This window comes from Pteropus vampyrus, unplaced genomic scaffold (assembly GCF_000151845.1).
Source record: "Pteropus vampyrus isolate Shadow unplaced genomic scaffold, Pvam_2.0 Scaffold714, whole genome shotgun sequence".
Lineage (NCBI taxonomy): Eukaryota > Metazoa > Chordata > Mammalia > Chiroptera > Pteropodidae > Pteropus > Pteropus vampyrus.
Window position 1 is genome coordinate 319,845 of NW_011889495.1, and position 19,167 is coordinate 339,011.

The 19,167-nt window shown below is 37.4% G+C and overlaps 1 protein-coding gene and 1 pseudogene across 4 annotated transcripts in view; both read right to left on the minus strand.

Moving 5' to 3' along the window:
• GK (glycerol kinase) overlaps positions 1-19,167 on the minus strand; it is a 67,747-nt gene that overhangs the window by 33,843 nt on the left and 14,737 nt on the right. For all 4 annotated transcript variants that reach the window (XM_011385415.2, XM_011385416.2, XM_011385417.2 and 1 more), the window contains exons 4-5: positions 13,139-13,216; positions 1,781-1,857 (exon numbers count right to left, since the gene is read on the minus strand). In XM_011385415.2, the coding sequence (XP_011383717.1) occupies positions 1,781-1,857; positions 13,139-13,216 (155 nt within the window). The remainder of the gene's footprint in view (positions 1-1,780; positions 1,858-13,138; positions 13,217-19,167) is intronic.
• Positions 7,621-7,739, minus strand: LOC111733993 (annotated as a pseudogene).

The window sequence follows — 19,167 nt, forward strand, 5'->3', positions numbered from 1 at the left end:
CAAGTCCAACACTTACTTTTGTTTGTATATTAAATATCAAATTTATTTAGAATCAAATTTATTTATAAGGGCTGACAAAAGTGGTTTAAAAAATACATACTTCAAAATAATGCAACTCTCTTTCCTCTTCCCAATTCGTCTCCTCATTTATCAACTGACTACAGAAAGTGATACCTTTTTCCTTCTTATCTCCCTTGGTAAGAGAACTCAAACCAAGGATTTCATACTTTAAACAATGGTCCCCAACCCCTGGGCCGTGGACTGGTACCAATCTGTGGCCATCTAGGAACCAGGCCACACAACAGGAGGTGAGCGGAGGGCCAGCAAGCAAAGCTTCATCTGTATTTGCAGCCGCTCCCCAGCGCTAGCATCACCACCTCAGCTCCACCTCAGATCATTAGGCGTTAGATAGGAACACAGGTCGCTGGCGCCAAAAAGGTTGGGGACCGCTGTTTTAATGCAACCTATAAGTTAAGAACCTTAACTCATAGTTTTCCAGCTTTCTTAGGGGAAAAAAAAAATCAATTATCAAAAATAATGAAAAGAAATAATTAATGGGAATATTTTTTGATGTGAAGGACCAAACGTCATCCCACAACGCTAATAGTGTGAATTAGTGTGTAATATCTATCTCATTTTCATGATTTAGATAGAAAGTGTACAAGTTGCCTAAAATGGCAATGGAGAGAAAAACATGAATCCCTTGAAGCAAAGTATAGCTGGAGGTGGGGGTGAAGGCTGGGCAGGGTGACAGAGAGAACACAATAGAAAATGGTAAGGGCATATTCAGGACTAGCTTGGTTATTTGTACAGCTCAGGGCAGGGAAGGCCTTGGTAAACTGCTGTGATTAATGGGATTTGAACATCACTTTCAGAACCAAGAACAAGAAACTGCCATCAGAGTCCCGCTGGCAAATGTAAAAGAGATAAACCCAAAACCAGAACTTCCTTTTGGATACTAGGAGAATTTGGCCTTGACCTTGCTAAGAGAAATATCTTGTCTTTTTCAAAAATTCCCTCTACATTTATCTGAAGAGAAATCTATATAAAGACTGAAAATCTGGCAATTTTAGTTAGCCATCTTCATATAAAGAAGGTAGAAGGAGAGTTCAATAAAATGTCTTCTATTTTCTCTCCCTAAATCTAGATGCCTAAAAATTAAAAAGCACCCAGAACTTGCTTTGATGAATGGTAGAAAACAGAAAAATGAATTTGGAAAGCAGAGTTGAATTACAGGAAGTACCCCCTGGGAAGTATGATTTAAAACAGGGAAACTTTATAATCCCCTCTAGCCTATCAACCTTGGAATATTAGTCCTCCGATCCACCGTAGGATAAGGAAGACAGAAAGGTAAATACTTGAGTTGTCCTCAATTATTCACAGAGAAGTATTCTATAAATTTTATCAAATAACTATTGCGAAATAAGATGTAAGGCTTGAATAGTCTCGCTGGTGAAATCTCTATAAACTTTTTTAAACAAGCATTTTTTTTCGGGTTTGACTTTTTACTTTTATTTTTTATTTTTCAATTACAGTTGACATTTAATATTATTTCATATTAGTTTAAGGTGCACAGCATAGTGCTTAGACATAGATAATTATATGACTTACATGGTAATCCCCCCAATTAGTCTAGTACCCACCATACATAGTCATTACTATATTATTGACTACATTCCCTATGCTATACTTTAGATCCCCATGATGATTTTTTGTAACTACCAATTTGTACTTCTTTAAACAAGCATTCTTATAGTATACTTTTGAAGAGATTTCTTACCTTGACAAAATTATTATTTCCTGGAATTCTTTTACTAAGAATCTCAACGGTAGACTGGGTTCTTAGATCGAGCCACACTATAAACCAAAATATAATAATATAGATAAAAAACTTCATTACAAACATCATACCTTAATAAAGTCACTGTCAAGGATAGGAGACCAATTAGTTTCCATAAGTAATTAAAATGCTATAGCTTTCAAAAGACAAGAATTAGAAAATTAGAAATGAATGGGCGTATTGTTAGAAGAGAATAATTTAGGAGGGAGAATTTAAAGCTTTTATGCAAAATCACAGACCAAGTTAAGAGAATAATACAAACCTTAAGGCACTTATTTTATATCCTTTTTATAGAAAAAAAAACCAAAAAATGTTTTGGATATGGATTTTCTATGCATACATGACTGCTGAGAAAATCTAAATATTAGGCAGGCTGGTTGCCAGGGTGGAATGTACAGCCCAGAATCATCGTACCCTGTTTAAAGCATGTATCTTTGAAAACTTGGGAGCAATCTGTGACAAAGTAGAGAATCTGATACTATTATCGAGGGAAAAAAATAAGATTCAATTTCTTATTTACATTAAACTCTTTCAAAGTAGGCAAGAACCTGGAATAGTTAAAATTATTTCACCATTCTTTCTCCATGCTGGATTGTAAAAGAATAAAATCTCCATTTTAACAGATCAACATTATTTTACTAAATAACTATCAGTCTACTTTCTGATTCCCTAGTAGAAAGTATTTCTGTTCTGCTTCATAACAAAAGGCTTGAGAAAGAGAAGGCATTAAGCAGTATATAAAGCAATCGTGAAAGGTAGCCAATAGCATCAGCTGGGCTTCATTTGCCAGATTTAACTTTTGTACTTAACTTTTATAACTTTTAATGTGTTAGTGGTCACTTGATATTTTTAGGCACTGACTGTGCTTAGATGGCTCCTGAAAAGACTCAGGCCCGTAGTCTATTTAAAGGACACCAGGGAAGATTATACATACTTCACTACACGTGTGAATGCCGACAGTTATTGCCTAGTTTGGGTCACCTTTAACTATAGGATTTCTTTCTCTTCATTTAAAAACCAGTAAAATCCTGTAGTGAATTTTAATCAATTCTTTCTAATTATTTAAACTCTCATTTCCCTTGAGCGCTGTCTGCGCTTGATTTTGACAGCGGCTCCTGCACATGAGATTTAAATCGGGGACTTCAGGACACTCTGCTGGTTTCCACAGGTGTGAAAAGCAGCAAGAAAAGCCTTATTACCACTAAGGAAATGGAGACAAAGGGGAAGACTACGGTGTGCCTGAGATTCAATCCCACCTGTAGCTCCGGTATCCTGTCTTGACCCCAGTGATTGGCTCAGGAGAGAGTATGTGGTCTAATCAGCACAATTGAGATTTGTGCTTGGTCTGCAGGAGTTTTCTTTTCTCAACTCAGCCTGGCACTGTGTGGCTGGGGCCTGCTGCCCTAATGAAGAAAGAATTGAATTGACCACTTCCGGAGCCATTCCAGAAAAAGACAGACTTGTGGGGATCCATGTGACTGTCTGAAGCTGGAATAAAACAGCACCTGAACTAAGTTACTCTTGGATTGCTGGTTCAATGAGCAAATAATTCTCTTTTTAAAAAATTTCATTTAGTATGGTTGAGTTTTCTACTACTTGCAGTGTGATTGATACAAGCCATTAACTGCACTGTAAAGTTGGCAAGTTCTCCCGTGTCTAGAGAACAAGGGCAGTCCACTTTTCACAGTAGCAGTATTGTATGACTGTGACAAAAGTGGACTTTCCTCATGGGCAAGCAACCCCAGCAGGTTTTAAGGGCTTCACGAGAGTAATTGCGAAAAATAGAGGAATTTGAGAGAAAAGATTAAAAACTGCGATAGGTAGAATTGACAAGTACATCTCGGTCTTCAGTGTTTCAAACTACAGTGGGCTAGGGTTTTAAAATCAATTTAGTAAGTTTTGATGACCTACTTTTAAAAAATGAAATAGGATGGATTAAATGGAAAATATCAGAGTTCACTGAACTTGGTAAGTATTGACTTGTGAAACTTTTGTTTTAGTTCTGTGGGTTTGCTGAATCATGGAACTATATATTTCTTTCCGAGGGCCACGAACAAGAGACATGAAAGCCATTGCTCTAGGCTTTTTGCTTAATGACATAAAGCCTTCTAGATCGATATTCTATATTTTAATGGACACGATGCTCATCAAGGAGCTTAAAGATGACCTCCATCCCCAGAAACTCTAGGATAGTAGGTCTGAGGAGGGGGGCCCAGAAATATAGCTTTTACGCAGATGCCCCCCTTTAAGAAACACTGCTAGACTCCACAGCAGCTGTTCTTACCCTGAAAGCACACCAGAACCACGTGAGAACTTTGAAATCACACAACCCAAGCCCAACTTTTCAGGATTCTGTTTGCAGGTCTAGACAAGACAGGCCTGAGTCTAATTTTGTTATAAGCATCCCAAGTTATTCAGTATTATACTAGAACTTGAGAACCTCTTTCATAGGGCATGTTTTTAGGATGCTGGATTTGTTCCAACCATTTATTCAAAAACAAAACTAAAGACAAACTGATGATCATGTAGCTCCCTGAGTCCCAGTGGCTCTGTGACTTTATTGTTCCTTGACTCCCGCTCCTGGTTACACTTACATAACTAGGCACTTTACTCCTCACTTGAAAACTTACTGGCAAGCATCTACAGTAGGATCCGCAGAATTAACCCCTCACCAGAAAGAGTCAAAACATTGGATGTGAAATTGAGAAACCAAAGTTCTACGTTTTCTGGTTTTGCTACCAACAAGTTGTGTGACTCGAGCAAGTCATTTTACCCTTTGTGGCGTGGATTTCCTGAATATAAAATAAGGCGGTTGAACTAAATGGTCTCTAAAGCCCCTCTCTTGCCATTATTCCATGATCACAGAAGGCTGGCATGATATTTACTTCATTTTTTTATAGCCCATGGATTTAAGGAAATTAGAATACATAGAATGAATTAGTAAGACTGCCGAAGAGAAAAAAAATGTCAGTGGCTGGTACATTACCAAGCAATTCACAAATGCTCAATATTAATGGAATTAAGAACGAAAAAATTTTTAGAAAACTCATTAAAGAAGCTAGGATGGCAGAATTAGATTTGCGAAATAAGAGACCAAAAGCCAAAGAGAAGACCCCAAGCTGGAGGACTAAGCCCCTTGTGGAGGTAATTTCTGAGAACAATCAAAAGAAGTGCCAGATCCAGATCCAGCAGCAGTGGTCAATTTCCCCCAGCACGTCCAAGTTGGAAGGCTGGGAAGTGAGCAAGAGCCAGAGCACCAATACCTGAGGAAGTACCAGCAGCTGGAACTGAAGAGCCAGAGGAAACAACGGCAACTGGATCTGAAGGGCCAGCAGAAACTGGAGCAGCTGGAGCATTAGGAGAAATAATGGCAATTCACGCTAGAGACGGCCAGATTCAAGGCCTGTGTTCTCTTGTTGACCACTTAGGAAATGGTAGCTCACTTGAGCCAAGTTCATCAGAATGAATTTTTTTTACACAGCTGAGCATAGAAAAAGAAAGGACATGGAGTAGAAGGGGAACAAAGGCAGTCCAGTCAGAGTCTCTGGTTCAATAGCATTTCCATTTGAACTAAGACCAGGTAAAGACTTGCTTCCTGTTCAAGGTGACTCTTCCCTACCTGGCCACATATCTGCAACCTAGTTAGAAAAGTGGCTCAGTTGGTTATTGATTGCTCACCAATCAGTGAATTGAAAGGCCGTGTGATGGAATGAGTGAGCACATCCATAGGGGATGCTAGAAAGGAATGCTAAGGAACATGTCACGATGCTAAGGAATGTGTCACAATCTCTCTTGGGGCCATCTGCAGGAAGGCACAAAAAGGCTGCTACGGGAAGGAAGACATGGCCCCAAGAAAGCACTTCCCTGGTTGAGTGACAGGAGGTGAAAGCCACCTCCAAAAAAGGAACAGCATGTCCAGAGGGGACAGGTAATTGCTAAATTCCAAAGTGACTTAAAAAAATAAGGAAAATAGACACTAGGGAGTCCAAAACATTACACAGCTTGCTTCTAGAAGGCACATCCCTTATTTAAATCAAGTAAATTTGATTTAAATTGTTCGGACCATCAAATGAATAGATTTTAAAAAATCAACTTGGATGATCTGAAACTTCATTTGTATTAAATAAAATCACATTCAATGTGTCTCAATTCCCATGGACCAGGGTTAGTTTAGTGATGTAGTAACAGCACAGAGGAAGAAACTATGTTTAGAACATTTAGAAATTTGCATTACTTTGGTTAGTCATAACAATAGAAAAGAACCTAAGGGGAAAAAATACACTAGGGATAATGTAAATTATCTTTAGTTGACTAGAAGCAAAGGCAAACAATACCTCTCCTCTGAGATGGTTTAAGGAGCTCCTGACCTGACAGGAAGTGAGATGAAGAGGCTCCAGGTTATGGAACACACCTTAAACAAGGACTGCTGACGGCTATACAAAGTGTTATTAGGTTGTTTCCCCCACAAGACACACAACAATAGTAAACCAGATTTAACTGCCATGTGTTACCACTTGCCAAAAGTTAAGCTATTAATTAAGCTGGGTAAGAAGAGTCTGTTTGCTAAGGAGAAGAAACTATGTGATGACTCTCCCTCACGACATTTTCAGAAATCAGGTGGAGCCGAAGAAAAAATGGAGTGGGCGAAGGGGATGAGTTAAAACACATATATGTATATTCCAAAATATGGGGGCTGGAACCTATTTCATCTCTTGGATGTATAAATGCCAAAATGCCAATGACTGACATGAGTGTGTATGACATCCCAGGTAGGCTCTGTATTTCCCCTAAGAATATCTGTCATGTACAAATTAATCATTTCATCTGGCATTCCTGGGTTAAGAAGGTCATCATCAGACAATTCAGAACAGTGACCATAGCTAACTTAACTCATTGATTTTCACCTCAAGCCTATAAGATCCAACTTTCATTTTTTTCTAGTTTAACTGTCAAGGGAACAGGCACAGAATGGTAGTACTGAAAAAGCCAGGATTTGAACCCAGAGTCTAGATCCAGAATTAAACCTCTAGGACATAGGTGTAGCCAGGAAGACTTCATAGTCTTAAAGAGACTATGAAGAAATATTAAACATTGGAGACCTCAAAGTTGAAATCTAATTCAGTGTTTTTAAATTTAATCTGGCCAAAGTTAAAGAGTTTAATCATTGCAAAATATGACAGTATTTCTTTACAGATAGAAGGCATACAAAGAACCATGTAATAAAAGACTTGAAATCATGAAAAGTAAGTGGATCTTCATAAAGCTAAATATTCTAGATTTCACAAAAGTAAAAAAATCTGCAAAACAATAAAAACAAAACCACACTTTCCTTGTTTAAGGCCAAGCGTGCTTAGGAGTTTGAGATGGTTTGTCCTCTACAGCTTTTTTTCATGCTGATACTTTGAAATATAACCCAGATCCAGTTCCAGAAAAGATTTAAAAAACTGAACTCAACATTCCTTCAGATCTTAACAGATGATTACACAGGTTTAATTATTGGCTCAGGATTAACCAATATGTAAAAATTTTAAAAAGCAAAGAGGATGAGCCATATTTAAAACTGCAATACTCCACATAAAGAGTTATATGTCATAGGAAACTTTAAATCCAATATCTTAGGGGAAAAAAATGTTTGCAATACCATTTAAATTAAAAAAAAATGGTTTGGAGACAAATGATTTTTGTTGGTAGTTTTCTTCAATTCATTAAAAGTCTTAAATCAGTGACTCTTGCCTCTCTGGATATATTACTCCTTACTGTGAATATATTTTCTTTTTTTACTCCTACAGCACCTGGTCTTCCTAGGTGGTCTCCCATCCAAGTACTAACCAGGCCTGACCCTGCTTAGCTTCTGAGATCAGACGGGATGGGCCTTGTTCAGGGTGGCATGGCCATAGACTATGAATATTTTTATATTAAATCATGAATTCTGTGCTACAGAAAGCTACCAGAGTGAGGGTTATATTGCATACTAATCAACTGCAGTAGCGAGTGACAAAACGTGGCCAAGAAGGGCAAAACAGTCGGACCATCCTAGTTAGGACAGAATGTTTCACTGGTGGCACCAGCGAAATGTGCATATGGACACATTAGATATCGTTGATTCAAGCTCTCCCCCACTTGATGTTTGAACAACCTGGGTAATTTTATGCTTTTTTATCAGTTCAGTCTGTGGTGTATTTGTAAACCCAAACTTTTTTTTTTTCAATAATACTTAGATACCAAGGTATGTAGACCACTAATAAAGTTGGTTTGAGAAGAAAAAGGCTTAGAAAAATGACAGGGGGTGGGCTGTTGGGAACTCTTTGGAAAAGAATATTGATGAAAATAATTCTAAGAGGGAGAGACAAAAGTACCAGATGGATGAGGATAACTGAACACAGGTGAGAGCAGCCAAAGGCCTGCTTCAGATCCAAGGCCACAAAGTTCCTGCAATCTATCTGTGAGGTCACACATGGCACAGTGACTGGGAAACAATGATGCAAAGTGACACTTCTTCATTTTAGGTACCACACCAATGTTTACCTTGCTAGTCACAGAATTAACATACAAATTTTAAAACTATAGGAAACTTCTAACATGGGCCATCTATGCCTCAATGGACCTAAACTATTTTCTATGCTTATAATTGTATCTGTGATAAAAGATGTCAACATACAAACACACCTTTATTGCAAGCAAAAACAAGTAGGCTTTCTCAGTCTGCAACAAGCATATTTCATGTCCACTAAAAGCACCTTGAAATTCTCCTATCTATGTTACTGTACTGGAGGTGAGTGAGCTGAGTGTTTATCAAGGACCCCTAAGCCATAAAAAAGGCCACATAAAGGTTAATTTAAAGGTTAATTTAAAAAAAGAGAGAGAAATGCAGACTCCTCATTTGCTTGTCTATAACAAATACTGCTCATCAGCTATATAATTTAGTAAGAAAAGAGAAAAAGAGTAAAAGGATAGGCCTAGAGCAACAGATTTACAAGAGAAAGAGACAAGAACACACACACACACAGAAGTAAAACTCAGATTGTGATATAAACAAAGACAAAGAAGCTCAAAGACAAATATATGTGAAAATATGAGTCTGTTTCCATCAATCCCACCTTGTACTGTTTTAAGATAAAGCTGATAAAGATTTAATATTATGTTGATATTCTCAACTGAAGGCTTGCATGGAGATATGACACCATAATATTATCCGGGTGAAATAAAATTGGAGGCAGAATCTATCCTTGTCAATACTTAGTGGCTTTTCTTCCCAGCAATTAATCTTTCTCTCTCCTCCTTTTCTATTGCTCTTCCTCCTCCTCTCTTCCAAATTCCTAGCCCTAGCCTTCTGTGTCACAAAGGCAAGCACTGTGCCTGCCTGGTTTGTCACTATATGCCCATGGTCATCACAGAACCTGTTACATAGAAAGGCACCTGCATTTTTGTTGAATTAATTAATTTTACATCCATTCCTAGAGTAAACTCATCAATAATAAACTAAGACTATTACCTCTATGTTATCTACTTTTAAGTATACATTTTGAACAGTCTCTTTACAATAGAACCACAAATTGCTAATTGCCCAGAAATTAGCTTCGATTCCAAGTCTGATATTCACCTTGTCCAAAAAAGAAAGCCATTTTTCTTCTCCCATGTTAGCACCCTTTAATAATAACTTAATTTCTGTCCGTTCTCTCAGGCTAAAAATCTTGCCACTCTGTTTTATTTTTCCCTCATCGCTATACCCTATCCAATTTACAAACATATACATTGTATCTTCCCTCTGTGTCTTCACTGAGAAGGCCTCACTGACTTGTGTTCTCCTCTCCATTCTCTATCTTCATGCACTAATCCCATCCACTCATTAGCAATCTCAACTTTACTGCAGATAGGGGAATCCTCTGGTTACTTTAAAATTGTCCTTTTTATCTTCAAGTCTCAGCATACGTTTATGTATGGCTTTTTGTGTATTCATGTTACCAGGGATCACAGTGATTCTTAAATCTATGAATTGATATCTTTCATCAGTTTTGAAAGACTTTATCATCTCTTTCCTTTTCTTCTGAGACTCCAATTACAAATAAGCGGTACCTCTTCACTTTACTCCATATTTCTCTTAGATTCTTTTCTGATTTTCTAAACCTTTGTCTCTCTACTTCAGTCTGGATATTTACTTCTGATCTCCCTTCTAGTTCACCAATTCATCTTCAGCTGTGTCTAATCTGATATAAAATCATCGACTGAGTTTTTAATACAGTTTTAGAATTTCCATTTTTAAATGTCTAATTTTTTTCGCTAAGATTATCGATCTTGTCAATTAATTCCTTGAACATGTTGATCACAGTTAAAGTCATAACTATTAATATCAGGATTTCCTATGGGTCTGTTTCTAATGTCCCTTGTTTCTGTTGGTTTTTAGTCATGTCTTGTTTTGTGTGTCTGATTATTTTGTCATAAAAAAACTAAAATTTGTATATAAAAACTATCTCCAGAGTTTTTATATACGAGTTCTAGTTTTTCCCTGAAAGGAAGTTAGGCTAGGAGCACTGGCAATCTCAGACCATCTTAATCCAATCAGGGTTTAAAATTATTTCAATGGGCTTCAATTCCTATGAGGGTTGGTATATTCCCAGTTTACCTCCTAGGATTTGCCATTCACAGTTCCAATTGAAACTCTAGGATTTTACCAATATTCATCCTTTCCCTTGGCAGCGCCTGACTCCATCTTTTGCCTCTCTGCCTTTATGAACCTATGAAAGTGCTGCTTAGCTTCTCAGATGCTCCTTTCAGAAACTACAGATATCTCTAGAGAACAAGCAACACTAGATGCTAAGTTTACCTCTCTGGGCTTTCCTTGTCTCCTAGATCTTGGCCCCACAATTCCTAACTGCCTTGGTAACCTTCTGGTCCTTCAGACAAAGTTGTTTTTTTTTTGTTTTTTTTTTTAAGTTTTAAGTATACAGTACATTGGTTAGACATTTATATAGTATATTAAACATTCCCCCTAATTGGACAAAGTTTTTTTTCTCCCAACCTCTCTAGCTGTTTCAGCAGACAGGTGCATCTGAAATAACCTATTCCACCACTGTGGGAAGCTAAACTCTCTTTATTATCCATTTGTCCATGTTACCCTGAGCACAGCTTTCAGTGCCCTCTCTATCCTCACCAACCCCTACCTATCTAAATTGGAACACAGACTTTGGGGTTGGAGAGGTTTGTGCTCAAACTGTGGCTTTATCTCTACTCATAGTTGTATGGCATTGAACAAGTTATATAGCTTTCTCATAATTCATTTAGAATATAAGGCTAGTAAAACCTGTTTCAGGGTCATTGAGATTAAATAACATGGGTAAATTGTTTAGTATAATCCCTAGTACACAGTAATAGCAGTTAGTTAGCACTTATTGAGTATTATCATTGATAGTTCCATTAAAACTCTTAAATAAGTCATCCTATGCTTGAATCTGATCAGTTTCTTCACTCTTTAGTGAAATAAGTGCACACATTTTCACCTTCATAGCTTGTTTACACTAGCCTTCAATTCTCCTTTTTCCTAATGTAATCCAACACATTCTTCAAGGCCTAAAATGGGGTTTGACCTCCCCCAAAGATATGCTAAAAATTCAAAATCCATACTAACTTGTACTGCTCTAATTCCTATTCAACTTAGCAACACACAATTTATCAGCTATTCCCTAATTTTGTTAGTCTCTTTCCAAAACTAGATTATAAAGTGTTTCCAAAAACAGCCAATAATTTATAGTCTCTGCAACACACCCAGTATAGCGCCAAACACGTAAGAGATTCTCAAAACAAGCATGTGCTTCAGTATAGAGGAAAAGTTCTTCATGTTCCATAAATACAGTCTGAATTAATACTCCAAAGTACATAGAAGGGGGGAGGGGTGCAGAAGGACACAGGTAGAAGGAAAAAATGAGTAAATAAGCACATCACAAAATGAGAGTTTTTCTGGTAAAATATTTACTTAAATCCTTCACTATAAGCATAACTTCAACTAGCCTAGGTAAGTTGTTTAAAAATAACTCCAAGTCCAAAGTTGCATCTTTACAATTCAAGTTTAGAGTTTAACAGGAACTTTCTTTTTCCGCTGAATAGGCCCTTCCTTTCACTGGGGGGTTGGAGAAGTAAAACCCTAACTAGTTCAGGAGTTGGCTAAAATCGATCTGTGAAAAAATACTCTCTTAGGTACTAGTCATTAAAATTGTAATATGATACTTTACTTATATTCAAAATGAGCTGCTCATGAAGATGAGAACAAAATAAAGATTTAAAAGATGTACTTTTGTGTAGTAGGACCCTGGTTGCAATTCTTCGACATTTTTTGAGTCTTTAATTTTTTTATCACAAATACAGAAGACATACTAAATGCTTTCTAATAACAATAACATTATATACCTTAATTTTTTATAAAGATTATTTCTACAGGATTCATGGTACTCATACAATGTACCTTTTTTAGTATATTTTCTGCTTGAAAATCAGTTTCTTCCAGTCAACACTAAAGTACTATATTACTAAAGTCACTGTAAAGTAAAAATAGCTCACGCTATACATCATCCTATTTCTAGCAATTTCTCTCTCCATTCCTCACCCCACAACCTGTTATTTTATTGACAAAAAGTTAGGCTTTGCTAGTTGCGACAGAATGACACCTTTTAGTGACTATACATTTAGAAAAAAGTTTTCCTTTTAGCAAGTGACAGTGTCATTCACTGCTCAATTGTCCTATACTAAGAGGGATGCTAAAATATACCTATGGTCATTTACACTTCATAAGACACGATAACTAATTGTGGTATATTTGAGATATTGAGTTTTTGAACCCTACTGAAATAGCGTAATTTGTAGCAAAAGGAGCTAAAAGTTCGAGATTTTATTTTCATAACCTCAGACAAGTCAATTCAAATTCCTAGGTGGGAAGACCAAATACATAAGTGCTTTACAGAGAGATAACCACAAACATTTGTAAATTTGATTTTTGAGGGGAAGAGGTGAGATCTCTTTTAAGTGTCAGAAATAGCAGGGACTACAAAACAGTTCTGGTAACATCAACCCATTTATATAATAGAAATAATCAGGAAAAGGGGAGAGAATGGGAAAGAGTTAATTCAAGGTTGTGACTAAAGATCTGAAAATGGTAAATATATGACAATAGATTTCTCAGAGGGCTCTTCTGCCCGTCTCATCAGACTATAGGAATCATGACTGCATGCTTTTTAAGCCGGATATTTTAGTATGACCACACTTGCAAGTGGAGAAAGGCCTTGCATTGGGCGTCCATGCACGACAGCTTACCTACAGCATTGTAGAGAGGCTCTCCAGTTAACTTGTCCCAGACTACCGTGGTTTCCCTCTGGTTACTGACACCAATAGCTTTAATGAGAGAGTAAACAGAAGGGAGTAGAAAATTAAATAGGAGAACAGTTCTCATTTTTTTACAGGCACGAATAACATAACAATTAAAAAAGAAACATTTGCAACATTTGTAGTGGTATTGAGTTTATTTTCTTTGAGCGGCCCCGAGAAAAGTGACACCCAATGTCAAGCATTTCCTTTCATTGCCACAGACTCCTTCCTGCTTCACTATCAACATTCGATAACATGGGCTCAGAACAACATCCAAATGAAAAGCTCCTAGGTTGTCTTATAAACAGGGAATGCAATAACTTTCCAAATTCATAAACCTAATTTATTATTCTGAGGAGACCAACAACAACTTCATTCATTTACTAATTGCTACAAGAAATTTCTTTCTCTGTGTGTGTGTGCGTGTGCGCACCTGCCTGCATTTTAAGAAAAAGCCACAGATCAGATCCGTCATGCTGAGCAAACACATATGGTGAGTTAGAAATTCAGTTTTATTTCTACATTTTAATAATAGGACGAGACATATGAGTCTGAATCAGGCATAAGTACAATATGTGATGATGTTTACTTACAATGACCTACATACAACTCCAGTGCTATAGTTACGGTAAGTCACTATAAGTAAAATGCGAACTGTCATCTTATTCAATTCAGCTTGATTCAGCTAAATCAGAGGTTCTCAGACTTGGTTGACCATTACAATCAGCTGCAGAGCTTTTTAAAAATGCCAATGCCCAGGCCCTGGCCCAAACATTCTGATTTAACTGACCTAGGATAGGCACAAATACCGAGTATTTTTTTCTGAAAATTCCCCAGGTGTTTCTACTGTACAACCTGGTTTGAAAGCACTGGGCTAAAAAATCGAGTTCTTCCAGAATTTAAGATTAGAACAGACCTTAAAAGCTGTATAATCAACAACACACCTTGAGCTCAAGCCTCTTCTAAAATCACCCGTCATGTGACCATTTAAGCAACCCTTCCAGTGACAAGATACTCACTACTTCTCTCCAGGCAGACCAATCTCTGTTGCATAGCTTCGCTATTAAAAATAAAATCCCTTTCCTTGTAGCTTCCACTTACGGATCTTAGCTATGCACTTAGGAGATACAAAGAATAAGATTAATCCTTCTTCCACATGTCAGCCTTTCACACTTCAAACATATTTTTTTCCATCAAGTCTTGTCTTCTTCTGTCTAGGCTAAACTATCCAATTCCTTTCCACTGCCCCCATCTCCATGTGGTATGTTCCATCTCTTCTAGGAACATGCAATTATCTGTATTACTCAAATTATACCTCCAGAATAAAACACAATAGGAATGCTCCAAATAACACAGAGCTGAGGGGAACCTTGTTCTAAATAATCTTTATCCAATGCAGATTTACTTACTTTATTTAACACCTTTCCTAGAGGTACAAAGATGATCAAGATTCTACTCCAAGGAAACGTAGAGGCGTAGGGTAAAAGCAAGAGATTTGGGAGTGCTTTTTAAAAAATTGAAGACATAATTCTTCCTAGAACTAAAGAAGGAAGAGAAAGGAGAATGTGGGGGGTAGGGGGGTTGGGAATCAATGGGGCATGGTCTTGATCCTGGTAGTGACAGGATGGGATGGGATTAATGCCCAGGTGGAGGGAGGAACCTCAAGTAGGACAGAAGGTTACTGCTTCCCTTGTGATGGGCAGATGGGGAAAAAGAGCCAGATAGTAAGTATAAGAACGGGAAGTTGAGGCATTAAGGCTCCAGAGTCTCAGCTTTCTCAATGAAGTAGCACACAAGGTTATCTGCTGAAATGGGGCCTAGCAAAGGTAGAATCCAGCAATTGGGGCACTATTCAATAGAGCTTAGACTCTGAAGCCAGAGTGCTGGGGTTCCTATTCCAATTCCTCTGCTTCCTACCTAGCAGCATGACCCTGGGTCTGTTTTTATCTTCTGTAAAATGGAGATAAATAATGATTCCCATCTTATAGTGAGGAATCGGAGTTAATGCCTGTTAAAAACAGTGCCTGGTACATAGTAAGCACTCAATAAATGTTACTTACTGCTGCTGTTCATTGTCATTATTATTGAGGAGACAGTGAAGTAAGAGTTGCAGAGAATGAGACTGAGCAAGTAGGACACATAAAAGAATTTCCCAGCAGCACTGTGGACAAAACAGAGGCCAGAGACGTCAATGGGACCTCGGCCACAGGCTGCTAACTAAAGTGGAGTATTATTCACGTGATACTTTTAGTGACAACTTTATAATGTGGACTCATGATGAATTCACAGTCTACTAAAATCTCTTATTCTTCTCCACTACATTAATTTTCCATATACAGGCTGCTGGCTACTCCCTTAGCCATAATCTTTGAGTCACTATTTTATGCCCCTCACGCTATCTTTATCAGCTTGTTCTAACTTGTATTCAGAAAGTAATCTAGAGCTATTTCTATCTGATTCCTTAGTCACAGGTTCCTCCCTGACCACTCCTTTTCCCCAGACCTTAATTCAATTCCTTTGTGCCAAGTAAAATTGCTTTTCTTGCAGACAATCAATGTCCAGTGAAATGGCATCTCAGGATTCTCTTCCAGCCACAAACACGTCTCTAGGACCGCTTTCTCCCCAGGGTGCACAGCCATAGCCAGTGCCTCTGAACTTTTTCAATGTTCTAACTTCTTGTTATTTTTACCCTGAAATCCTCTATGTTTTTTAAAGAAAACTTTTCTGATTGATAATCCCAGCACATGTGCCTCTCTTAATAGTTCCTAATTTTAATTCCCTTTTTCTCAGAATAACACATTTGGGTTGTGCAATTCTCCACAATAGATCATTTACCATTTAGGAGCATATGAAAGTTACACACATAAAGTATGTAAATGCTGGCTTCAGGCTTCTAGTAGCAGACACTATAATCACTAGCATATATAAAACCCAGTGTATTACTCTCATATCTAGCAGGTTCATGCTTCATTTACATATTCTTTCTCAGGGAGAATTTTTCTTAACACTGAGTGTCCCTAGTTTAATTAACTAGTTAAATGCTACATTCAATATCTCTGGTTAATTTTGCTTAACATTGCCCATGAAAAGTTATCACAGTTAAGAAAATATACTTAGAAAAAAAGCCTTTGGAAATACTCCAGGATGTTATATAATTGTTGTCTTGGGAAAATTATGAATGGCATTCACCCTTACTTAAAAATAAAATCATAATTGAAAATTGGAACACATTAAAAAAAAAAAACAGGCAGAGCAAAATAATAAAAGTCCTAGAAGAAGGCCCTGGGGCTCTTAAAAGTGCCAAATGGGATGGAGTATAAAGCTTTTTAAGAAAACAGTCTCTGGATGGCATGTGCTTGAGGCCACTTATAACAATTGCAAATGAGATATGGGCACAGCTGGGAAGTTCTTTATGTTAAGTCAATGAGGTGTCTTTCTGAGGCCTCCAAGTACATTCTGAGGTGATGGAAATGTGTTTGACCATGTTGGGTAGGCAAGGCAATGGAGGAATAGATACAGTTTTCCTTTTCTTGAACACTGAGATAACTATTTTTGACATAAGAGAATCAAATTGCTGAGAATGCTATGCTCTGCTTTGAAACAGTTTATCTTGTGTTTTGATTGTATCAGAGGAATAGGGTGAAGAGTATCTGATATTGTAATTTTTTTCTTCTGAAGAATAAGTATTAAAATTATCTAGATTAGTGACTCCCTGATTCAAATATTGCTATAATCATACCATAAGGGCTTAATGATAGTTAGAAAAATTACTTTAGATGTGAAAATTGTAAATTAAGAATATATGACCATAACGTAAATTTTAGTTTAATTCATTTTTAATCTGACATCATTTTCCCATGGATAATATTATAGGCTTTGATTAGCATAAATATGCACTCTTTCTTAAAGTAAAGTGAATAAAGTATTTCTTTATACTTTATAGTTCCTTCAGTCCAGGCAAACAGAGCTGCCCTACTCTCTAAGTCAAGAAGGAAAGAAGCAGCCTATTTACTTGGGCTCATGTGTGCTATTCGGCTATAGAATGAACTTGAATTTTGGAGGGACTATTCATAGGGACCTGGAATTCTGACAGATGAGGACAACTAAAACCAATGAAACTGGAATTTGCAAAAGAAATACAATCAGCTATGATGAACTCTTAAGGATTATCGGTTAAGACTGTAAATGAATCACTCTTTAGCTGGAAAAACTCATTCATTTGCCACACTAGAACTAAAAACCGAAGTGCTTTGTGAGGTTATCATCAGCGTGGCTCAAGAAGATGAGCACAGGACCAGGAGACAGGGGAGCTGTGCTTTAATGTTATCTATCACTACATTGCTACATAACCTGCAGTAAGTCCCTTTCCCTCATTTGTAGCTAGGTCTAGGTAATGAAAGATCCTTTACAGTAGTAGGGTTCTATGATCTAGAGTTTTATATAGGCAAGAAAAACTTGGCCTTTGGCAGAGCCAATTCAATAAATTATCTGGGAAAAAATTTTAGCACAAGTGGCTTGGTATGGAGGGGCTGTGGAATGTTCTCTTCTTTGGCCATGGGCTGGCAGTTGTTGAGAAGTTCTTGGTCACTTTGGCTCAGGCATGGGTTTTACACTGGCCAGATACAGAGGAGTGGAGAGCAGAGAGCACCACATTCGGTATTTTTACAGACCATTTAATGCAAGTGGAAGACAAGTCACTTGGACTGGAGTTGTGTTTCATGTTTACATACAGAAAAAAAAAACACACAAGAGGAAAGGGAATGGCACCCAAGTGGGTCCAGAAGGCCAATGGGTCACAGTGTACCTTACCTATAAGGGAGGAAGAATGATGTCAAAAACTTGGCCAATCACCTTGGACTCTACATCCTGAACATGGCTTTAAGCCACCAAGATGATTTACATCTTTGGTAATAGATATTTTAACAGAGTGTGCTACCAAATGCCTTTTATGTGTTCATGCAGTTTAGACTATGAAAGCTGTGAGAACAACTCAAGGAAATGATCAACAATCACTTGGATGCACAACTTATCTAAAACTTGGTGAATACAACTCTAAAAGAAGTTCAAAGCACTTTCGTTTAGATGTAGGAATAGAACGAGGATAGGATATTAAAAAATTGTCATCAAAATATTAAATCTACATGGGAGTTTATTTCTTTTAAAAATCTGCAATAACAGAACTACATTATTGTCACATTAATTTGCAATTATTGCGATTATTGGATTAACATGTTTCCTTCACTTGACTGATAGCTGTATGACCCTAATTGTGCTTCTTTGCTTCCCTATCACACCCAGCACACAGTAGGTACTCTGAGTTTGCTGAATGAATGGTTTTGATTATATTTAGTCTTTTTCAAGTAAGTTTTATTTACACAGATAGGGGAAAGTCTGAAAAAAAAATCAAAGTTTCATCTCAGGAGGACTGGTAAATAAATCCCAGAGCCAAGAAAGATGACATGAATCTCACTGACGTTTTCCCCCTACTTAGAGTCAAACTACCTAATAAGGAAAAACTAGCCCTTGAATGATAAACTTGAAAATTTTAAACTATAAATAGATGGCAATTACCACATTATGCCTCTACCCTTTACACTAGCATATCAATTTTAGATGACTGGGTTATTCTTTTTCTTCCTGCATGGATGATACAAAGCCTACCTTAGGTAGATATACTATTAAAACTACTAGAAATTAAGAGAGAGAGAGAGAGAGAGAGAGAGAGAGAGAGAGAGAGAGAGCGCGCGAGCGCTGTAATTGTCTCACACTCTCAGTCACTTCAGGGAGATTTTACAGGTGAAGTGTTTTGATTTCAAACAACCTTCCCCTCCCCTGACGTTCCTTATTCTAGTCTTTCTCTCCTCAGTAAAAGCCATCCCTAATCTATCCAGGAGCTCCAGCAAAAACCCCAAGCATCGTCTTTGACCCATCTCTTGCCCCCAAACCCTACTGCTCTCTCTACTACCCTGACATTGAAT